This window comes from Oncorhynchus mykiss, chromosome 17 (assembly GCF_013265735.2).
Source record: "Oncorhynchus mykiss isolate Arlee chromosome 17, USDA_OmykA_1.1, whole genome shotgun sequence".
Lineage (NCBI taxonomy): Eukaryota > Metazoa > Chordata > Actinopteri > Salmoniformes > Salmonidae > Oncorhynchus > Oncorhynchus mykiss.
Window position 1 is genome coordinate 71,968 of NC_048581.1, and position 23,033 is coordinate 95,000.

The window sequence follows — 23,033 nt, forward strand, 5'->3', positions numbered from 1 at the left end:
CAGGTGAAGAAGCACGGTGGCTAGGAAAAACTCCCTAGAAAGGCCAAAACCTAGGAAGAAACCTAGAGAGGAACCAGGCTATGTGGGGTGGCCAGTCCTCTTCTGGCTGTGCCGGGTGGAGATTATAACAAAACATGGTCAAGATGTTCAAATGTTCATAAATGACCAGCATGGTTGAATAATAATAAGGCAGAATAGTTGAAACTGGAGCAGCAGCACAGTCAGGTGGACTGGGGACAGCAAGGAGTCATCATGTCAGGTATTCCTGGGGCATGGTCCTAGGGCTCAGGTCCTCCGAGAGAGAGAAAGAAAGAGAGAATTAGAGAGAGCATATGTGGGATGGCCAGTCCTCTTCTGGCTGTGCCGGGTGGAGATTATAACAGAACATGGCCAAGATGTTCAAATGTTCATAAATGATCAGCATGGTCGAATAATAATAAGGCAGAACAGTTGAAACTGGAGCAGCAGCACAGCCAGGTGGACTGGGGACAGCAAGGAGTCATCATGTCAGGTAGTCCTGGGGCATGGTCCTAGGGCTCAGGTCCTCCGAGAGAGAGAAAGAGAGAAGGAGAGAATTAGAGAACGCACACTTAGATTCACACAGGACACCGAATAGGACAGGAGAAGTACTCCAGATATAACAAACTGACCCTAGCCCCCCGACACATAAACTACTGCAGCATAAATACTGGAGGCTGAGACAGGAGGGGTCAGGAGACACTGTGGCCCACTCCGAGGACACCCCCGGACAGGGCCAAACAGGAAGGATATAACCCCACCCACTTTGCCAAAGCACAGCCCCCACACCACTAGAGGGATATCTTCAACCACCAACTTACCATCCTGAGACAAGGCTGAGTATAGCCCACAAAGACCTCCGCCACGGCACAACTTAAGGGGGGGGGGGGGGGGCGCCAACCCAGACAGGATGACCACATCAGTGACTCAACCCACTCAGGTGACGCACCTCCTCCAGGGACGGCATGAGAGAGCCCCAGTAAAGCCAGTGACTCAGCCCCTGTAATAGGGTTAGAGGCAGAGAATCCCAGTGGAAAGAGGGGAACCGGCCAGGCAGAGACAGCAAGGGTGGTTCGTTGCTCCAGAGCCTTTCCGTTCACCCTCCCACTCCTGGGCCAGACTACACTCAATCATATGACCCACTGAAGAGATGAGTCTTCAGTAGAGACTTAAAGGTTGAGACCGAGTTTGCGTCTCTGACATGGGTAGGCAGACCGTTCCATAAAAATGGAGCTCTATAGGAGAAAGCCCTGCCTCCAGCTGTTTGCTTAAAAATTCTAGGGACAATTAGGAGGCCTGCGTCTTGTGACCGTAGCGTACGTGTAGGTATGTACGGCAGGACCAAATCAGAGAGATAGATAGGAGCAAGCCCATGTAATGCTTTGTAGGTTAGCAGTAAAACCTTGAAATCAGCCCTTGCTTTGACAGGAAGCCAGTGTAGAGAGGCTAGCACTGGAGTAATATGATCAAATTTTTTGGTTCTAGTCAGGATTCTAGCAGCCGTATTTAGCACTAACTGAAGTTTATTTAGTGCTTTATCCGGGTAGCCGGAAAGTAGAGCATTGCAGTAGTCTAACCTGGAAGTGACAAAAGCATGGATTAATTTTTCTGCATCATTTTTGGACAGAAAGTTCCTGATTTTTGCAATGTTTCGTAGATGGAAAAAAGCTGTCCTTGAAATGGTCTTGATATGTTCTTCAAAAGAGAGATCAGGGTCCAGAGTAACGCCGAGGTCCTTCACAGTTTTATTTGAGACGACTGTACAACCATTAAGATTAATTGTCAGATTCAACAGAAGATCTCTTTGTTTCTTGGGACCTAGAACAAGCATCTCTGTTTTGTCCGAGTTTAAAAGTAGAAAGTTTGCAGCCATCCACTTCCTTATGTCTGAAACACATTCTTCTAGCAAGGGCAATTTTGGGGCTTCACCATGTTTAATTGAAATGTACAGCTGTGTGTCATCTGCATAGCAGTGAAAGTTAACATTATGTTTTCGAATAACATCCCCAAGAGGTAAAATATATAGTGAAAACAAAAGTGGTCCTAAAACGGAACCTTGAGGAACACCGAAATTTACAGTTGATTTGTCAGAGGACAGACCATTCACAGAGACAAACTGATATCTTTCCGACAGATAAGATCTAAACCAGGCCAGAACTTGTCCGTGTAGACCAATTTGGGTTTCCAATCTCTCCAAAAGAATGTGGTGATCGATGGTATCAAAAGCAGCACTAAGGTCTAGGAGCACGAGGACAGATGCAGAGCCTCGGTCCGATGCCATTAAAATGTCATTTACCACCTTCACAAGTGCCGTCTCAGTGCTATGATGGGGTCTAAAACCAGACTGAAGCATTTCGTATACATTGTTTGTCTTCAGGAAGGCAGTGAGTTGTTGCGCAACAGCCTTTTCTAAAATTTTTGAGAGGAATGGAAGATTCGATATAGGCCGATAGTTTTTTATATTTTCTGGGTCAAGGTTTGGCTTTTTCAAGAGAGGCTTTATTACTGCCACTTTTAATGAGTTTGGTACACATCCGGTGGATAGAGAGCCGTTTATTATGTTCAACATAGTGAACCAATAACATAGAACCCTTTACCCCTGTTTCCTGGAAGTGAACCAATCACATGCAACCCTTTACCCCTGTTTCCTGGAAGTGAACCAATAACATAGAACCCTACCCCTGTTTCCTGGAAGTGAACCAATAACATACAACCCTTTACCCCTGTTTCCTGGAAGTGAACCAATAACATACAACCCTTTACCCCTGTTTCCTGGAAGTGAACCAATAACATACAACCCTTTACCCCTGTTTCCTGGAAGTGAACCAATAACATAGAACCCTTTACCCCTGTTTCCTGGAAGTGAACCAATCACATGCAACCCTTTACCCCTGTTTCCTGGAAGTGAACCAATAACATAGAACCCTACCCCTGTTTCCTGGAAGTGAACCAATAACATATAACCCTTTACCCCTGTTTCCTGGAAGTGAACCAATAACATAGAACCCTTTACCCCTGTTTCCTGGAAGTGAACCAATCACATACAACCCTTTACCTCTGTTTCCTGGAAGTGAACCAATAACATAGAACCCTTTACCCCTGTTTCCTGGAAGTGAACCAATAACATACAACCCTTTACCTCTGTTTCCTGGAAGTGAACCAATAACATAGAACCCTTTACCCCTGTTTCCTGGAAGTGAACCAATAACATACAACCCTTTACCTCTGTTTCCTGGAAGTGAACCAATAACATAGAACCCTTTACCCCTGTTTCCTGGAAGTGAACCAATCACATTCAAATCAAATCAAATGTTATTTGTCACATACACATGGTTAGCAGATGTTAGCAGATGTTAATGCGAGTGTAGCGAAATGCTTGTGCTTCTAGTTCCGACTATGCAGTAATAACCAACGAGTAATCTAGCTAACAATTCCACAACTACTGTCTTATACACACAAGTGTAAAGGGAAAAAGAATATGTACATAAAGATATATGAATGAGTGATGGTACAGAGCGGCATAGGCAAGATGCAGTAGATGGTATCGAGTACAGTATATACATATGAGATGAGTAATGTAGGGTATGTAAACATTATATTGAGTAGCATAGTTTAAAGTGGCTAGAGAGTGGCTATGTTGTCATCTAACTAATCTCTCTCTCTCCCCTCGGTCTTGTTGCCCCTCCACCTGCAGGTTCACCAATCACCAGTCATTCCAGGACATTGTGAATGAGCTGAATGACTATGCGGGCCAGAGAGAGCTGATAGCAGAGAACATGATGACTGGAATCTGTGTAGAACTCACCAAATACCTTCAGGACCTCAAACAAGAACGCAAAACAGTGAGAGAGAGATGGAGAGAGGGAGAGGGGGAGAGAGGGAGGGTGGGAGATAACATCACCGACATGTTGAACTCACTTTGATGTTGTCATCTAACTAATCTCTCTCTCTCCCCCAGTACCTGGCCGATGCCAAAAAAGCTCAACAGAACTTGGAGATCAGTTTCAAACAGCTAGAGAATGTGAGTTTCTGTGTGATTGAGGGTGAATATGTTATAACCCCTATAACCCACGGTTCCCCACCCGTCGGCCCGCGGGTGGTTTTGATTGGCACCCCCCAAGTTTTCTGAGCAAAACAAATAAATTGGTTGAATGTTCATTGTTCGACAACACCAGGAAGTCAGCTCCAAGTGATTTACATGGTTGTAAATGTGTTCCCCAGTATTCCCACTCCTAATAGAGAGACAGGATCATATATAAATGTGTTCTCCAGTATTCCCACTCCTAATAGAGAGACAGGATCATATATAAATGTGTTCCCCAGTATTCCCACTCCTAATAGAGAGACAGGATCATATATAAATGTGTTCCCCAGTATTCCCACTCCTAATAGAGAGACAGGATCATATATAAATGTGTTCCCACTCCTAATAGAGAGACAGGATCATATATAATGTATTCCCACTCCTAATAGAGAGACAGGATCATATATAAATGTGTTCCCACTCCTAATAGAGAGACAGGATCATATATAAATGTGTTCTCCAGTATTCCCACTCCTAATAGAGAGACAGGATCATATATAAATGTGTTCTCCAGTATTCCCACTCCTAATAGAGAGACAGGATCATATATAAATGTGTTCCCCAGTATCCCCACTCCTAATAGAGAGACAGGATCATATATAAATGTATTCCCACTCCTAGTAGAGAGACAGGATAATATATAAATGTGTTCCCACTCCTAATAGAGAGACAGGATCATATATAAATGTGTTCCCCAGTATTCCCACTCCTAATAGAGAGACAGGATCATATATAAATGTATTCCCACTCCTAGTAGAGAGACAGGATAATATATAAATGTGTTCCCACTCCTAATAGAGAGACAGGATCATATATAAATGTGTTCCCCAGTATTCCCACTCCTAATACAGAGACAGGATCATATATAAATGTGTTCTCCAGTATTCCCACTCCTAATAGAGAGACAGGATCATATATAAATGTATTCCCACTCCTAATACAGAGACAGGATCATATATAAATGTGTTCCCCAGTGTTCCCACTCCTAGTAGAGAGACAGGATCATATATAAATGTGTTCCCCAGTATTCCCACTCCTAATAGAGAGACAGGATCATATATAAATGTGTTCTCCAGTATTCCCACTCCTAATAGAGAGACAGGATCATATATAAATGTGTTCTCCAGTATTCCCACTCCTAATAGAGAGACAGGATCATATATAAATGTGTTCTCCAGTATTCCCACTCCTAATAGAGAGACAGGATCATATATAAATGTGTTCCCCAGTATTCCCACTCCTAATAGAGACAGGATCATATATAAATGTGTTCCCCAGTATTCCCACTCCTAATAGAGAGACAGGATCATATATAAATGTCTTCCCACTCCTAATAGAGAGACAGGATCATATATAAATGTGTTCCCCAGTATTCCCACTCCTAATAGAGAGACAGGATCATATATAAATGTGTTCCCACTCCTAATAGAGAGACAGGATCATATATAAATGTGTTCCCCAGTATTCCCACTCCTAATAGAGAGACAGGATCATATATAAATGTGTTCTCCAGTATTCCCACTCCTAATAGAGAGACAGGATCATATATAAATGTGTTCCCCAGTATTCCCACTCCTAATAGAGAGACAGGATCATATATAAATGTGTTCCCCAGTATTCCCACTCCTAATAGAGAGACAGGATCATATATAAATGTATTCCCACTCCTAATAGAGAGACAGGATCATATATAAATGTGTTCCCCAGTATTCCCACTCCTAATACAGAGACAGGATCATATATAAATGTGTTCCCACTCCTAATAGAGAGACAGGATCGTATATAAATGTGTTCCCCAGTATTCCCACTCCTAATAGAGAGACAGGATCATATATAAATGTGTTCCCACTCCTAATAGAGAGACAGGATCATATATAATGTATTCCCACTCCTAATAGAGAGACAGGATCATATATAAATGTGTTCCCACTCCTAATAGAGAGACAGGATCATATATAATGTATTCCCACTCCTAATAGAGAGACAGGATCATATATAAATGTGTTCCCCAGTATTCCCACTCCTAATAGAGAGACAGGATCATATATAAATGTGTTCCCCAGTATTCCCACTCCTAATAGAGAGACAGGATCATATATAAATGTGTTCCCCAGTATTCCCACTCCTAATAGAGAGACAGGATCATATATAAATGTATTCCCACTCCTAGTAGAGAGACAGGATCATATATAAATGTGTTCCCCAGTATTCCCACTCCTAATAGAGAGACAGGATCATATATAAATGTATTCTCCAGTATTCCCACTCCTAATACAGAGACAGGATCATATATAAATGTGTTCCCCAGTATTCCCACTCCTAATAGAGAGACAGGATCATATATAAATGTGTTCCCCAGTATTCCCACTCCTAATAGAGAGACAGGATCATATATAAATGTGTTCCCCAGTATTCCCACTCCTAATAGAGAGACAGGATCATATATAAATGTGTTCTCCAGTATTCCCACTCCTAATAGAGAGACAGGATCATATATAAATGTGTTCTCCAGTATTCCCACTCCTAATAGAGAGACAGGATCGTATATAATGTGTTCCCCAGTGTTCCCACTCCTAATAGAGAGACAGGATCATATATAATGTGTTCCCCAGTATTCCCACTCCTAATACAGATACAGGATCATATATAAATGTGTTCCCCAGTATTCCCACTCCTAATAGAGAGACAGGATCATATATAAATGTATTCCCACTCCTAATAGAGAGACAGGATCATATATAAATGTGTTCCCCAGTATTCCCACTCCTAATAGAGAGACAGGATCATATATAAATGTGTTCCCCAGTATTCCCACTCCTAATAGAGAGACAGGATCATATATAAATGTATTCCCCAGTATTCCCACTCCTAATAGAGAGACAGGATCATATATAAATGTGTTCCCCAGTATTCCCACTCCTAATACAGAGACAGGATCATATATAAATGTGTTCCCCAGTATTCCCACTCCTAATAGAGAGACAGGATCATATATAAATGTGTTCCCACTCCTAATAGAGAGACAGGATAATATATAAATGTGTTCCCACTCCTAATACAGAGACAGGATCATATATAAATGTGTTCTCCAGTATTCCCACTCCTAATAGAGAGACAGGATCATATATAAATGTATTCCCCAGTATTCCCACTCCTAATAGAGAGACAGGATCATATATAAATGTGTTCCCACTCCTAATACAGAGACAGGATCATATATAAATGTGTTCTCCAGTATTCCCACTCCTAATAGAGAGACAGGATCATATATAAATGTGTTCCCACTCCTAATAGAGAGACAGGATCGTATATAATGTATTCCCACTCCTAATAGAGAGACAGGATCATATATAAATGTGTTCTCCAGTATTCCCACTCCTAATAGAGAGACAGGATCATATATAAATGTGTTCCCCAGTATTCCCACTCCTAATAGAGAGACAGGATCATATATAAATGTATTCCCCAGTATTCCCACTCCTAATAGAGAGACAGGATCATATATAAATGTGTTCCCACTCCTAATAGAGAGACAGGATCATATATAAATGTGTTCCCCAGTATTCCCACTCCTAATAGAGAGACAGGATCATATATAAATGTGTTCCCACTCCTAATAGAGAGACAGGATCGTATATAATGTATTCCCACTCCTAGTAGAGAGACAGGATCATATATAAATGTGTTCCCACTCCTAATAGAGAGACAGGATCGTATATAATGTATTCCCACTCCTAATAGAGAGACAGGATCATATATAAATGTATTCCCCAGTATTCCCACTCCTAATAGAGAGACAGGATCATATATAAATGTGTTCCCACTCCTAATAGAGAGACAGGATCATATATAAATGTGTTCCCCAGTATTCCCACTCCTAATAGAGAGACAGGATCATATATAATGTATTCCCACTCCTAATAGAGAGACAGGATCATATATAAATGTGTTCCCCAGTATTCCCACTCCTAATAGAGAGACAGGATCATATATAAATGTGTTCTCCAGTATTCCCACTCCTAATAGAGAGACAGGATCATATATAAATGTGTTCCCCAGTATTCCCACTCCTAATACAGAGACAGGATCATATATAAATGTGTTCCCACTCCTAATAGAGAGAGGATCATATATAAATGTGTTCCCCAGTATTCCCACTCCTAATAGAGAGACAGGATCATATATAAATGTGTTCTCCAGTATTCCCACTCCTAATAGAGAGACAGGATCATATATAAATGTGTTCTCCAGTATTCCCACTCCTAATACAGAGACAGGATCATATATAAATGTGTTCCCCAGTATTCCCACTCCTAATAGAGAGACAGGATCATATATAAATGTGTTCCCCAGTATTCCCACTCCTAATAGAGAGACAGGATCATATATAAATGTATTCCCACTCCTAGTAGAGAGACAGGATAATATATAAATGTGTTCCCACTCCTAATAGAGAGACAGGATCATATATAAATGTGTTCCCCAGTATTCCCACTCCTAATAGAGAGACAGGATCATATATAAATGTATTCCCACTCCTAGTAGAGAGACAGGATAATATATAAATGTGTTCCCCAGTATTCCCACTCCTAATAGAGAGACAGGATCATATATAAATGTGTTCCCACTCCTAATAGAGAGACAGGATAATATATAAATGTATTCCCCAGTATTCCCACTCCTAATAGAGAGACAGGATCATATATAAATGTGTTCCCACTCCTAATAGAGAGACAGGATCATATATAAATGTATTCCCCAGTATTCCCACTCCTAATAGAGAGACAGGATCATATATAAATGTGTTCTCACTCCTAATAGAGAGACAGGATCATATATAAATGTGTTCTCCAGTATTCCCACTCCTAATAGAGAGACAGGATCATATATAAATGTGTTCCCACTCCTAATACAGAGACAGGATCATATATAAATGTGTTCTCCAGTATTCCCACTCCTAATAGAGAGACAGGATCATATATAAATGTGTTCCCCAGTATTCCCACTCCTAATAGAGAGACAGGATCATATATAAATGTATTCCCCAGTGTTCCCACTCCTAATAGAGAGAGGATCATATATAAATGTATTCTCACTCCTAATAGAGAGACAGGATCATATATAAATGTGTTCCCCAGTATTCCCACTCCTAATAGAGAGACAGGATCATATATAAATGTGTTCCCCAGTATTCCCACTCCTAATAGAGAGACAGGATCATATATAAATGTATTCTCACTCCTAATAGAGAGACAGGATCATATATAAATGTGTTCTCACTCCTAATAGAGAGACAGGATCATATATAAATGTGTTCCCCAGTATTCCCACTCCTAATAGAGAGACAGGATCATATATAAATGTGTTCTCCAGTATTCCCACTCCTAATAGAGAGACAGGATCGTATATAATGTGTTCCCCAGTATTCCCACTCCTAATAGAGAGACAGGATCGTATATAATGTGTTCCCCAGTATTCCCACTCCTAATAGAGAGACAGGATCATATATATATGTATTCCCCAGTATTCTCACTCCTAATAGAGAGACAGGATCATATATAAATGTGTTCTCACTCCTAATAGAGAGACAGGATCATATATAAATGTGTTCTCCAGTATTCCCACTCCTAATAGAGAGACAGGATCATATATAAATGTGTTCCCCAGTATTCCCACTCCTAATAGAGAGACAGGATCATATATAAATGTGTTCCCACTCCTAATACAGAGACAGGATCATATATAAATGTGTTCTCCAGTATTCCCACTCCTAATAGAGACAGGATCATATATAAATGTGTTCCCCAGTATTCCCACTCCTAATAGAGAGACAGGATCATATATAAATGTATTCCCCAGTGTTCCCACTCCTAATAGAGAGAGGATCATATATAAATGTATTCTCACTCCTAATAGAGAGACAGGATCATATATAAATGTGTTCCCCAGTATTCCCACTCCTAATAGAGAGACAGGATCATATATAAATGTGTTCCCCAGTATTCCCACTCCTAATAGAGAGACAGGATCATATATAAATGTATTCTCACTCCTAATAGAGAGACAGGATCATATATAAATGTGTTCCCCAGTATTCCCACTCCTAATAGAGAGACAGGATCATATATAAATGTGTTCTCCAGTATTCCCACTCCTAATAGAGAGACAGGATCATATATAAATGTGTTCCCCAGTATTCCCACTCCTAATAGAGAGACAGGATCATATATAAATGTGTTCCCCAGTATTCCCACTCCTAATAGAGAGACAGGATCATATATAAATGTATTCCCCAGTATTCCCACTCCTAATAGAGAGACAGGATCATATATAAATGTGTTCTCCAGTATTCCCACTCCTAATAGAGAGACAGGATCATATATAAATGTGTTCCCCAGTATTCCCACTCCTAGTAGAGAGACAGGATCATATATAAATGTGTTTCCCAGTATTCCCACTCCTAATAGAGAGACAGGATCATATATAAATGTGTTCTCCAGTATTCCCACTCCTAATAGAGAGACAGGATCATATATAAATGTGTTCCCCAGTATTCCCACTCCTAATAGAGAGACAGGATAATATATAAATGTGTTCCCACTCCTAATAGAGAGACAGGATCATATATAAATGTGTTCCCCAGTATTCCCACTCCTAATAGAGAGACAGGATCATATATAAATGTGTTCTCCAGTATTCCCACTCCTAATAGAGAGACAGGATCGTATATAATGTGTTCCCCAGTATTCCCACTCCTAATAGAGAGACAGGATCGTATATAATGTGTTCCCCAGTATTCCCACTCCTAATAGAGAGACAGGATCATATATATATGTATTCCCCAGTATTCCCACTCCTAATAGAGAGACAGGATCATATATAAATGTGTTCTCACTCCTAATAGAGAGACAGGATCATATATAAATGTGTTCTCCAGTATTCCCACTCCTAATAGAGAGACAGGATCATATATAAATGTGTTCCCCAGTATTCCCACTCCTAATAGAGAGACAGGATCATATATAAATGTGTTCCCACTCCTAATACAGAGACAGGATCATATATAAATGTGTTCTCCAGTATTCCCACTCCTAATAGAGACAGGATCATATATAAATGTGTTCCCCAGTATTCCCACTCCTAATAGAGAGACAGGATCATATATAAATGTATTCCCCAGTGTTCCCACTCCTAATAGAGAGAGGATCATATATAAATGTATTCTCACTCCTAATAGAGAGACAGGATCATATATAAATGTGTTCCCCAGTATTCCCACTCCTAATAGAGAGACAGGATCATATATAAATGTGTTCCCCAGTATTCCCACTCCTAATAGAGAGACAGGATCATATATAAATGTATTCTCACTCCTAATAGAGAGACAGGATCATATATAAATGTGTTCCCCAGTATTCCCACTCCTAATAGAGAGACAGGATCATATATAAATGTGTTCTCCAGTATTCCCACTCCTAATAGAGAGACAGGATCATATATAAATGTGTTCCCCAGTATTCCCACTCCTAATAGAGAGACAGGATCATAAATAAATGTGTTCCCCAGTATTCCCACTCCTAATAGAGAGACAGGATCATATATAAATGTATTCCCCAGTATTCCCACTCCTAATAGAGAGACAGGATCATATATAAATGTGTTCTCCAGTATTCCCACTCCTAATAGAGAGACAGGATCATATATAAATGTGTTCCCCAGTATTCCCACTCCTAGTAGAGAGACAGGATCATATATAAATGTGTTTCCCAGTATTCCCACTCCTAATAGAGAGACAGGATCATATATAAATGTGTTCTCCAGTATTCCCACTCCTAATAGAGAGACAGGATCATATATAAATGTGTTCCCCAGTATTCCCACTCCTAATAGAGAGACAGGATAATATATAAATGTGTTCCCACTCCTAATAGAGAGACAGGATCATATATAAATGTGTTCCCCAGTATTCCCACTCCTAATACAGAGACAGGATCATATATAAATGTGTTCCCACTCCTAATAGAGAGACAGGATCATATATAAATGTGTTTCCCAGTATTCCCACTCCTAATAGAGAGACAGGATCATATATAAATGTATTCCCACTCCTAATAGAGAGACAGGATCATATATAAATGTGTTCCCACTCCTAATAGAGAGACAGGATCATATATAATGTATTCCCACTCCTAATAGAGAGACAGGATCATATATAAATGTGTTCCCACTCCTAATAGAGAGACAGGATCATATATAATGTATTCCCACTCCTAATAGAGAGACAGGATCATATATAAATGTGTTCCCCAGTATTCCCACTCCTAATAGAGAGACAGGATCATATATAAATGTGTTCCCCAGTATTCCCACTCCTAATAGAGAGACAGGATCATATATAAATGTGTTCCCCAGTATTCCCACTCCTAATACAGAGACAGGATCATATATAAATGTGTTCCCCAGTATTCCCACTCCTAATAGAGAGACAGGATCATATATAAATGTGTTCCCCAGTATTCCCACTCCTAATAGAGAGACAGGATCATATATACATGTATTCCCACTCCTAATAGAGAGACAGGATCATATATAAATGTGTTCCCCAGTATTCCCACTCCTAATAGAGAGACAGGATCGTATATAATGTGTTCCCCAGTGTTCCCACTCCTAATACAGAGACAGGATCATATATAAATGTGTTCCCCAGTATTCCCACTCCTAATAGAGAGACAGGATCATATATAAATGTATTCCCACTCCTAATAGAGAGACAGGATCATATATAAATGTGTTCCCCAGTATTCCCACTCCTAATAGAGAGACAGGATCATATATAAATGTGTTCCCACTCCTAATAGAGAGACAGGATCATATATAAATGTGTTCCCACTCCTAATAGAGAGACAGGATCATATATAAATGTGTTCCCACTCCTAATAGAGAGACAGGATCATATATAAATGTATTCCCCAGTATTCCCACTCCTAATAGAGAGACAGGATCATATATAAATGTGTTCCCCAGTATTCCCACTCCTAATACAGAGACAGGATCATATATAAATGTGTTCCCCAGTATTCCCACTCCTAATAGAGAGACAGGATCATATATAAATGTGTTCCCACTCCTAATAGAGAGACAGGATAATATATAAATGTGTTCCCACTCCTAATACAGAGACAGGATCATATATAAATGTGTTCTCCAGTATTCCCACTCCTAATAGAGAGACAGGATCATATATAAATGTATTCCCCAGTATTCCCACTCCTAATAGAGAGACAGGATCATATATAAATGTGTTCCCACTCCTAATAGAGAGACAGGATCGTATATAATGTATTCCCCAGTATTCCCACTCCTAATAGAGAGACAGGATCATATATAAATGTGTTCCCACTCCTAATAGAGAGACAGGATCATATATAAATGTGTTCCCCAGTATTCCCACTCCTAATAGAGAGACAGGATCATATATAATGTATTCCCACTCCTAATAGAGAGACAGGATCATATATAAATGTGTTCCCCAGTATTCCCACTCCTAATAGAGAGACAGGATCATATATAAATGTGTTCTCCAGTATTCCCACTCCTAATAGAGAGACAGGATCATATATAAATGTGTTCCCCAGTATTCCCACTCCTAATACAGAGACAGGATCATATATAAATGTGTTCCCACTCCTAATAGAGAGAGGATCATATATAAATGTGTTCCCCAGTATTCCCACTCCTAATAGAGAGACAGGATCATATATAAATGTGTTCTCCAGTATTCCCACTCCTAATAGAGAGACAGGATCATATATAAATGTGTTCTCCAGTATTCCCACTCCTAATACAGAGACAGGATCATATATAAATGTGTTCCCCAGTATTCCCACTCCTAATAGAGAGACAGGATCATATATAAATGTGTTCCCCAGTATTCCCACTCCTAATAGAGAGACAGGATCATATATAAATGTATTCCCACTCCTAGTAGAGAGACAGGATAATATATAAATGTGTTCCCACTCCTAATAGAGAGACAGGATCATATATAAATGTGTTCCCCAGTATTCCCACTCCTAATAGAGAGACAGGATCATATATAAATGTATTCCCACTCCTAGTAGAGAGACAGGATAATATATAAATGTGTTCCCCAGTATTCCCACTCCTAATAGAGAGACAGGATCATATATAAATGTGTTCCCACTCCTAATAGAGAGACAGGATAATATATAAATGTATTCCCCAGTATTCCCACTCCTAATAGAGAGACAGGATCATATATAAATGTGTTCCCACTCCTAATAGAGAGACAGGATCATATATAAATGTATTCCCCAGTATTCCCACTCCTAATAGAGAGACAGGATCATATATAAATGTGTTCTCACTCCTAATAGAGAGACAGGATCATATATAAATGTGTTCTCCAGTATTCCCACTCCTAATAGAGAGACAGGATCATATATAAATGTGTTCCCACTCCTAATACAGAGACAGGATCATATATAAATGTGTTCTCCAGTATTCCCACTCCTAATAGAGAGACAGGATCATATATAAATGTGTTCCCCAGTATTCCCACTCCTAATAGAGAGACAGGATCATATATAAATGTATTCCCCAGTGTTCCCACTCCTAATAGAGAGAGGATCATATATAAATGTATTCTCACTCCTAATAGAGAGACAGGATCATATATAAATGTGTTCCCCAGTATTCCCACTCCTAATAGAGAGACAGGATCATATATAAATGTGTTCCCCAGTATTCCCACTCCTAATAGAGAGACAGGATCATATATAAATGTATTCTCACTCCTAATAGAGAGACAGGATCATATATAAATGTGTTCCCCAGTATTCCCACTCCTAATAGAGAGACAGGATCATATATAAATGTGTTCTCCAGTATTCCCACTCCTAATAGAGAGACAGGATCGTATATAATGTGTTCCCCAGTATTCCCACTCCTAATAGAGAGACAGGATCGTATATAATGTGTTCCCCAGTATTCCCACTCCTAATAGAGAGACAGGATCATATATATATGTATTCCCCAGTATTCTCACTCCTAATAGAGAGACAGGATCATATATAAATGTGTTCTCACTCCTAATAGAGAGACAGGATCATATATAAATGTGTTCTCCAGTATTCCCACTCCTAATAGAGAGACAGGATCATATATAAATGTGTTCCCCAGTATTCCCACTCCTAATAGAGAGACAGGATCATATATAAATGTGTTCCCACTCCTAATACAGAGACAGGATCATATATAAATGTGTTCTCCAGTATTCCCACTCCTAATAGAGACAGGATCATATATAAATGTGTTCCCCAGTATTCCCACTCCTAATAGAGAGACAGGATCATATATAAATGTATTCCCCAGTGTTCCCACTCCTAATAGAGAGAGGATCATATATAAATGTATTCTCACTCCTAATAGAGAGACAGGATCATATATAAATGTGTTCCCCAGTATTCCCACTCCTAATAGAGAGACAGGATCATATATAAATGTGTTCCCCAGTATTCCCACTCCTAATAGAGAGACAGGATCATATATAAATGTATTCTCACTCCTAATAGAGAGACAGGATCATATATAAATGTGTTCCCCAGTATTCCCACTCCTAATAGAGAGACAGGATCATATATAAATGTGTTCTCCAGTATTCCCACTCCTAATAGAGAGACAGGATCATATATAAATGTGTTCCCCAGTATTCCCACTCCTAATAGAGAGACAGGATCATATATAAATGTGTTCCCCAGTATTCCCACTCCTAATAGAGAGACAGGATCATATATAAATGTATTCCCCAGTATTCCCACTCCTAATAGAGAGACAGGATCATATATAAATGTGTTCTCCAGTATTCCCACTCCTAATAGAGAGACAGGATCATATATAAATGTGTTCCCCAGTATTCCCACTCCTAGTAGAGAGACAGGATCATATATAAATGTGTTTCCCAGTATTCCCACTCCTAATAGAGAGACAGGATCATATATAAATGTGTTCTCCAGTATTCCCACTCCTAATAGAGAGACAGGATCATATATAAATGTGTTCCCCAGTATTCCCACTCCTAATAGAGAGACAGGATAATATATAAATGTGTTCCCACTCCTAATAGAGAGACAGGATCATATATAAATGTGTTCCCCAGTATTCCCACTCCTAATAGAGAGACAGGATCATATATAAATGTGTTCTCCAGTATTCCCACTCCTAATAGAGAGACAGGATCGTATATAATGTGTTCCCCAGTATTCCCACTCCTAATAGAGAGACAGGATCGTATATAATGTGTTCCCCAGTATTCCCACTCCTAATAGAGAGACAGGATCATATATATATGTATTCCCCAGTATTCCCACTCCTAATAGAGAGACAGGATCATATATAAATGTGTTCTCACTCCTAATAGAGAGACAGGATCATATATAAATGTGTTCTCCAGTATTCCCACTCCTAATAGAGAGACAGGATCATATATAAATGTGTTCCCCAGTATTCCCACTCCTAATAGAGAGACAGGATCATATATAAATGTGTTCCCACTCCTAATACAGAGACAGGATCATATATAAATGTGTTCTCCAGTATTCCCACTCCTAATAGAGACAGGATCATATATAAATGTGTTCCCCAGTATTCCCACTCCTAATAGAGAGACAGGATCATATATAAATGTATTCCCCAGTGTTCCCACTCCTAATAGAGAGAGGATCATATATAAATGTATTCTCACTCCTAATAGAGAGACAGGATCATATATAAATGTGTTCCCCAGTATTCCCACTCCTAATAGAGAGACAGGATCATATATAAATGTGTTCCCCAGTATTCCCACTCCTAATAGAGAGACAGGATCATATATAAATGTATTCTCACTCCTAATAGAGAGACAGGATCATATATAAATGTGTTCCCCAGTATTCCCACTCCTAATAGAGAGACAGGATCATATATAAATGTGTTCTCCAGTATTCCCACTCCTAATAGAGAGACAGGATCATATATAAATGTGTTCCCCAGTATTCCCACTCCTAATAGAGAGACAGGATCATAAATAAATGTGTTCCCCAGTATTCCCACTCCTAATAGAGAGACAGGATCATATATAAATGTATTCCCCAGTATTCCCACTCCTAATAGAGAGACAGGATCATATATAAATGTGTTCTCCAGTATTCCCACTCCTAATAGAGAGACAGGATCATATATAAATGTGTTCCCCAGTATTCCCACTCCTAGTAGAGAGACAGGATCATATATAAATGTGTTTCCCAGTATTCCCACTCCTAATAGAGAGACAGGATCATATATAAATGTGTTCTCCAGTATTCCCACTCCTAATAGAGAGACAGGATCATATATAAATGTGTTCCCCAGTATTCCCACTCCTAATAGAGAGACAGGATAATATATAAATGTGTTCCCACTCCTAATAGAGAGACAGGATCATATATAAATGTGTTCCCCAGTATTCCCACTCCTAATACAGAGACAGGATCATATATAAATGTGTTCCCACTCCTAATAGAGAGACAGGATCATATATAAATGTGTTTCCCAGTATTCCCACTCCTAATAGAGAGACAGGATCATATATAAATGTATTCCCACTCCTAATAGAGAGACAGGATCATATATAAATGTGTTCCCACTCCTAATAGAGAGACAGGATCATATATAATGTATTCCCACTCCTAATAGAGAGACAGGATCATATATAAATGTGTTCCCACTCCTAATAGAGAGACAGGATCATATATAATGTATTCCCACTCCTAATAGAGAGACAGGATCATATATAAATGTGTTCCCCAGTATTCCCACTCCTAATAGAGAGACAGGATCATATATAAATGTGTTCCCCAGTATTCCCACTCCTAATAGAGAGACAGGATCATATATAAATGTGTTCCCCAGTATTCCCACTCCTAATACAGAGACAGGATCATATATAAATGTGTTCCCCAGTATTCCCACTCCTAATAGAGAGACAGGATCATATATAAATGTGTTCCCCAGTATTCCCACTCCTAATAGAGAGACAGGATCATATATACATGTATTCCCACTCCTAATAGAGAGACAGGATCATATATAAATGTGTTCCCCAGTATTCCCACTCCTAATAGAGAGACAGGATCGTATATAATGTGTTCCCCAGTGTTCCCACTCCTAATACAGAGACAGGATCATATATAAATGTGTTCCCCAGTATTCCCACTCCTAATAGAGAGACAGGATCATATATAAATGTATTCCCACTCCTAATAGAGAGACAGGATCATATATAAATGTGTTCCCCAGTATTCCCACTCCTAATAGAGAGACAGGATCATATATAAATGTGTTCCCACTCCTAATAGAGAGACAGGATCATATATAAATGTGTTCCCACTCCTAATAGAGAGACAGGATCATATATAAATGTGTTCCCACTCCTAATAGAGAGACAGGATCATATATAAATGTATTCCCCAGTATTCCCACTCCTAATAGAGAGACAGGATCATATATAAATGTGTTCCCCAGTATTCCCACTCCTAATACAGAGACAGGATCATATATAAATGTGTTCCCCAGTATTCCCACTCCTAATAGAGAGACAGGATCATATATAAATGTGTTCCCACTCCTAATAGAGAGACAGGATAATATATAAATGTGTTCCCACTCCTAATACAGAGACAGGATCATATATAAATGTGTTCTCCAGTATTCCCACTCCTAATAGAGAGACAGGATCATATATAAATGTATTCCCCAGTATTCCCACTCCTAATAGAGAGACAGGATCATATATAAATGTGTTCCCACTCCTAATAGAGAGACAGGATCGTATATAATGTATTCCCCAGTATTCCCACTCCTAATAGAGAGACAGGATCATATATAAATGTGTTCCCACTCCTAATAGAGAGACAGGATCGTATATAATGTATTCCCCAGTATTCCCACTCCTAATACAGAGACAGGATCATATATAAATGTGTTCCCCAGTATTCCCACTCCTAATAGAGAGACAGGATCATATATAAATGTGTTCCCACTCCTAATAGAGAGACAGGATCATATATAAATGTGTTCCCACTCCTAATAGAGAGACAGGATCATATATAAATGTATTCCCCAGTATTCCCACTCCTAATAGAGAGACAGGATCATATATAAATGTGTTCCCACTCCTAATACAGAGACAGGATCATATATAAATGTGTTCTCCAGTATTCCCACTCCTAATAGAGAGACAGGATCATATATAAATGTGTTCCCACTCCTAATAGAGAGACAGGATCGTATATAATGTATTCCCACTCCTAATAGAGAGACAGGATCATATATAAATGTGTTCCCACTCCTAATAGAGAGACAGGATCATATATAAATGTGTTCCCCAGTATTCCCACTCCTAATAGAGAGACAGGATCATATATAAATGTGTTCCCCAGTATTCCCACTCCTAATAGAGAGAGGATCATATATAAATGTGTTCCCCAGTATTCCCACTCCTAATAGAGAGACAGGATCATATATAAATGTGTTCCCACTCCTAATAGAGAGACAGGATCATATATAAATGTGTTCCCACTCCTAATAGAGAGACAGGATCATATATAAATGTGTTCTCCAGTATTCCCACTCCTAATACAGAGACAGGATCATATATAAATGTGTTCCCCAGTATTCCCACTCCTAATACAGAGACAGGATCATATATAAATGTATTCCCACTCCTAATACAGAGACAGGATCATATATAAATGTGTTCCCCAGTATTCCCACTCCTAATACAGAGACAGGATCATATATAAATGTGTTCCCCAGTATTCCCACTCCTAATAGAGAGACAGGATCATATATAAATGTGTTCCCACTCCTAATACAGAGACAGGATCATATATAAATGTGTTCCCCAGTATTCCCACTCCTAATAGAGAGACAGGATCATATATAAATGTGTTCCCACTCCTAATACAGAGACAGGATCATATATAAATGTATTCCCACTCCTAATACAGAGACAGGATCATATATAAATGTGTTCCCCAGTATTCCCACTCCTAATACAGAGACAGGATCATATATAAATGTGTTCCCCAGTATTCCCACTCCTAATAGAGAGACAGGATCATATATAAATGTGTTCCCACTCCTAATACAGAGACAGGATCATATATAAATGTGTTCTCCAGTATTCCCACTCCTAATAGAGAGACAGGATCATATATAAATGTATTCCCACTCCTAATAGAGAGACAGGATCATATATAAATGTGTTCCCCAGTATTCCCACTCCTAATAGAGAGACAGGATCATATATAAATGTATTCCCCAGTATTCCCACTCCTAATAGAGAGACAGGATCATATATAAATGTGTTCTCCAGTATTCCCACTCCTAATAGAGAGACAGGATCATATATAAATGTGTTCCCCAGTATTCCCACTCCTAATAGAGAGACAGGATCATATATAAATGTATTCCCACTCCTAATACAGAGACAGGATCATATATAAATGTGTTCCCCAGTGTTCCCACTCCTAATAGAGAGACAGGATCATATATAAATGTGTTCTCCAGTATTCCCACTCCTAATAGAGAGACAGGATCATATATAAATGTGTTCCCCAGTATTCCCACTCCTAATAGAGAGACAGGATCATATATAAATGTGTTCCCACTCCTAATAGAGAGACAGGATCATATATAAATGTGTTCCCCAGTATTCCCACTCCTAATAGAGAGACAGGATCATATATAAATGTGTTCCCACTCCTAATAGAGAGACAGGATCATATATAAATGTGTTCTCCAGTATTCCCACTCCTAATAGAGAGACAGGATCATATATAAATGTGTTCCCCAGTATTCCCACTCCTAATAGAGAGACAGGATCATATATAAATGTGTTCCCACTCCTAATAGAGAGACAGGATCATATATAAATGTGTTCCCCAGTATTCCCACTCCTAATAGAGAGACAGGATCATATATAAATGTGTTCTCTAGTATTCCCACTCCTAATAGAGAGACAGGATAATATATAAATGTATTCCCCAGTATTCCCACTCCTAATAGAGAGACAGGATCATATATAAATGTGTTCCCCAGTATTCCCACTCCTAATAGAGAGACAGGATCATATATAAATGTGTTCCCCAGTATTCCCACTGCTAGTAGAGAGACAGGATCGTATATAAATGTAAGCAAGATTTGAAATGATTGTTTTAGTCAATTTGCAGTCTACAAATGATTTGTAAATATGTTATGGCCCTCTGAACGTCCATCTGCTCAGGAAGTAATCGTCCCGTGGCTGAATCCAGTTGATGATCACCTATAACCCTCACTAAACCAAGTATTGTGTGTGTGTCTCTCTGTGTGTGTGTGTGTGTGTGTGTTTGTGTATGTGTGTGTGTGTGTGTATATGTGTGTGTGTGTGTGTGTGTGTGTGTGTGCAGACTAAGAGGCGTTTTGCCAAGGAGTGGGGAGAGGCAGAGAAAGCCACACAACAAGCGGAGAAAATTGAGAACGACACAAACGCTATGAAAGCAGATGTTGAGAAGGTACACACTCACACAGATTAACGTTCACACCACGTCCCTGTATACCAGTTAATACAGGTGTGTCCAGGTGAAGCAGCATACGTACCTATATACCAGTTAATACAGGTGTGTCCAGGTGAAGCAGCATACGTACCTGTATACCAGTTAATACAGGTGTGTCCAGGTGAAGCAGCATACGTTCCTATATACCAGTTAATATAGGTGTGTCCAGGTGAAGCAGCATACGTACCTATATACCAGTTAATACAGGTGTGTCCAGGTGAAGCAGCATACGTACCTATATACCAGTTAATACAGGTGTGTGTCCCCAGGTGAAGCAGCATACGTACCTATATACCAGTTAATACAGGTGTGTCCAGGTGAAGCAGCATACGTACCTATATACCAGTTAATACAGGTGTGTCCAGGTGAAGCAGCATACGTACCTATATACCAGTTAATACAGGTGTGTGTGTGTCCAGGTGAAGCAGCATACGTACCTATATACCAGTTAATACAGGTGTGTCCAGGTGAAGCAGCATACGTACCTGTATACCAGTTAATACAGGTGTGTCCAGGTGAAGCAGCATACGTACCTGTATACCAGTTAATACAGGTGTGTGTCCAGGTGAAGCAGCATACGTACCTGTATACCAGTTAATACAGGTGTGTCCAGGTGAAGCAGCATACGTACCTGTATACCAGTTAATACAGGTGTGTCCAGGTGAAGCAGCATACGTACCTGTATACCAGTTAATACAGGTGTGTGTCCAGGTGAAGCAGCATACGTACCTGTATACCAGTTAATACAGGTGTGTCCAGGTGAAGCAGCATACGTACCTATATACCAGTTAATACAGGTGTGTGTCCCCAGGTGAAGCAGCATACGTACCTATATACCAGTTAATACAGGTGTGTGTCCAGGTGAAGCAGCATACGTACCTGTATACCAGTTAATACAGGTGTGTCCAGGTGAAGCAGCATACGTACCTATATACCAGTTAATACAGGTGTGTGTCCAGGTGAAGCAGCATACGTACCTATATACCAGTTAATACAGGTGTGTCCAGGTGAAGCAGCATACGTACCTATATACCAGTTAATACAGGTGTGTGTCCAGGTGAAGCAGCATACGTACCTGTATACCAGTTAATACAGGTGTGTCCAGGTGAAGCAGCATACGTACCTGTATACCAGTTAATACAGGTGTGTCCAGGTGAAGCAGCATACGTACCTATATACAAGTTAATACAGGTGTGTCCAGGTGAAGCAGCATACGTACCTATATACCAGTTAATACAGGTGTGTCCAGGTGAAGCAGCATACGACCCTATATACCAGTTAATACAGGTGTGTCCAGG

The 23,033-nt window shown here is 39.6% G+C and overlaps 1 protein-coding gene across 7 annotated transcripts in view; it reads left to right on the top strand.

Annotated features, from left to right (window-relative positions):
- The window catches only part of LOC110518978 (cdc42-interacting protein 4 homolog), a 51,768-nt gene that overhangs the window by 6,890 nt on the left and 21,845 nt on the right, over nt 1-23,033 (top strand). For all 7 annotated transcript variants that reach the window (XM_036948459.1, XM_036948454.1, XM_036948455.1 and 4 more), the window contains 3 exons: nt 3,713-3,860; nt 3,977-4,039; nt 21,589-21,693. In XM_036948459.1, coding sequence (XP_036804354.1) covers nt 3,713-3,860; nt 3,977-4,039; nt 21,589-21,693 — 316 coding nt within the window. The remainder of the gene's footprint in view (nt 1-3,712; nt 3,861-3,976; nt 4,040-21,588; nt 21,694-23,033) is intronic.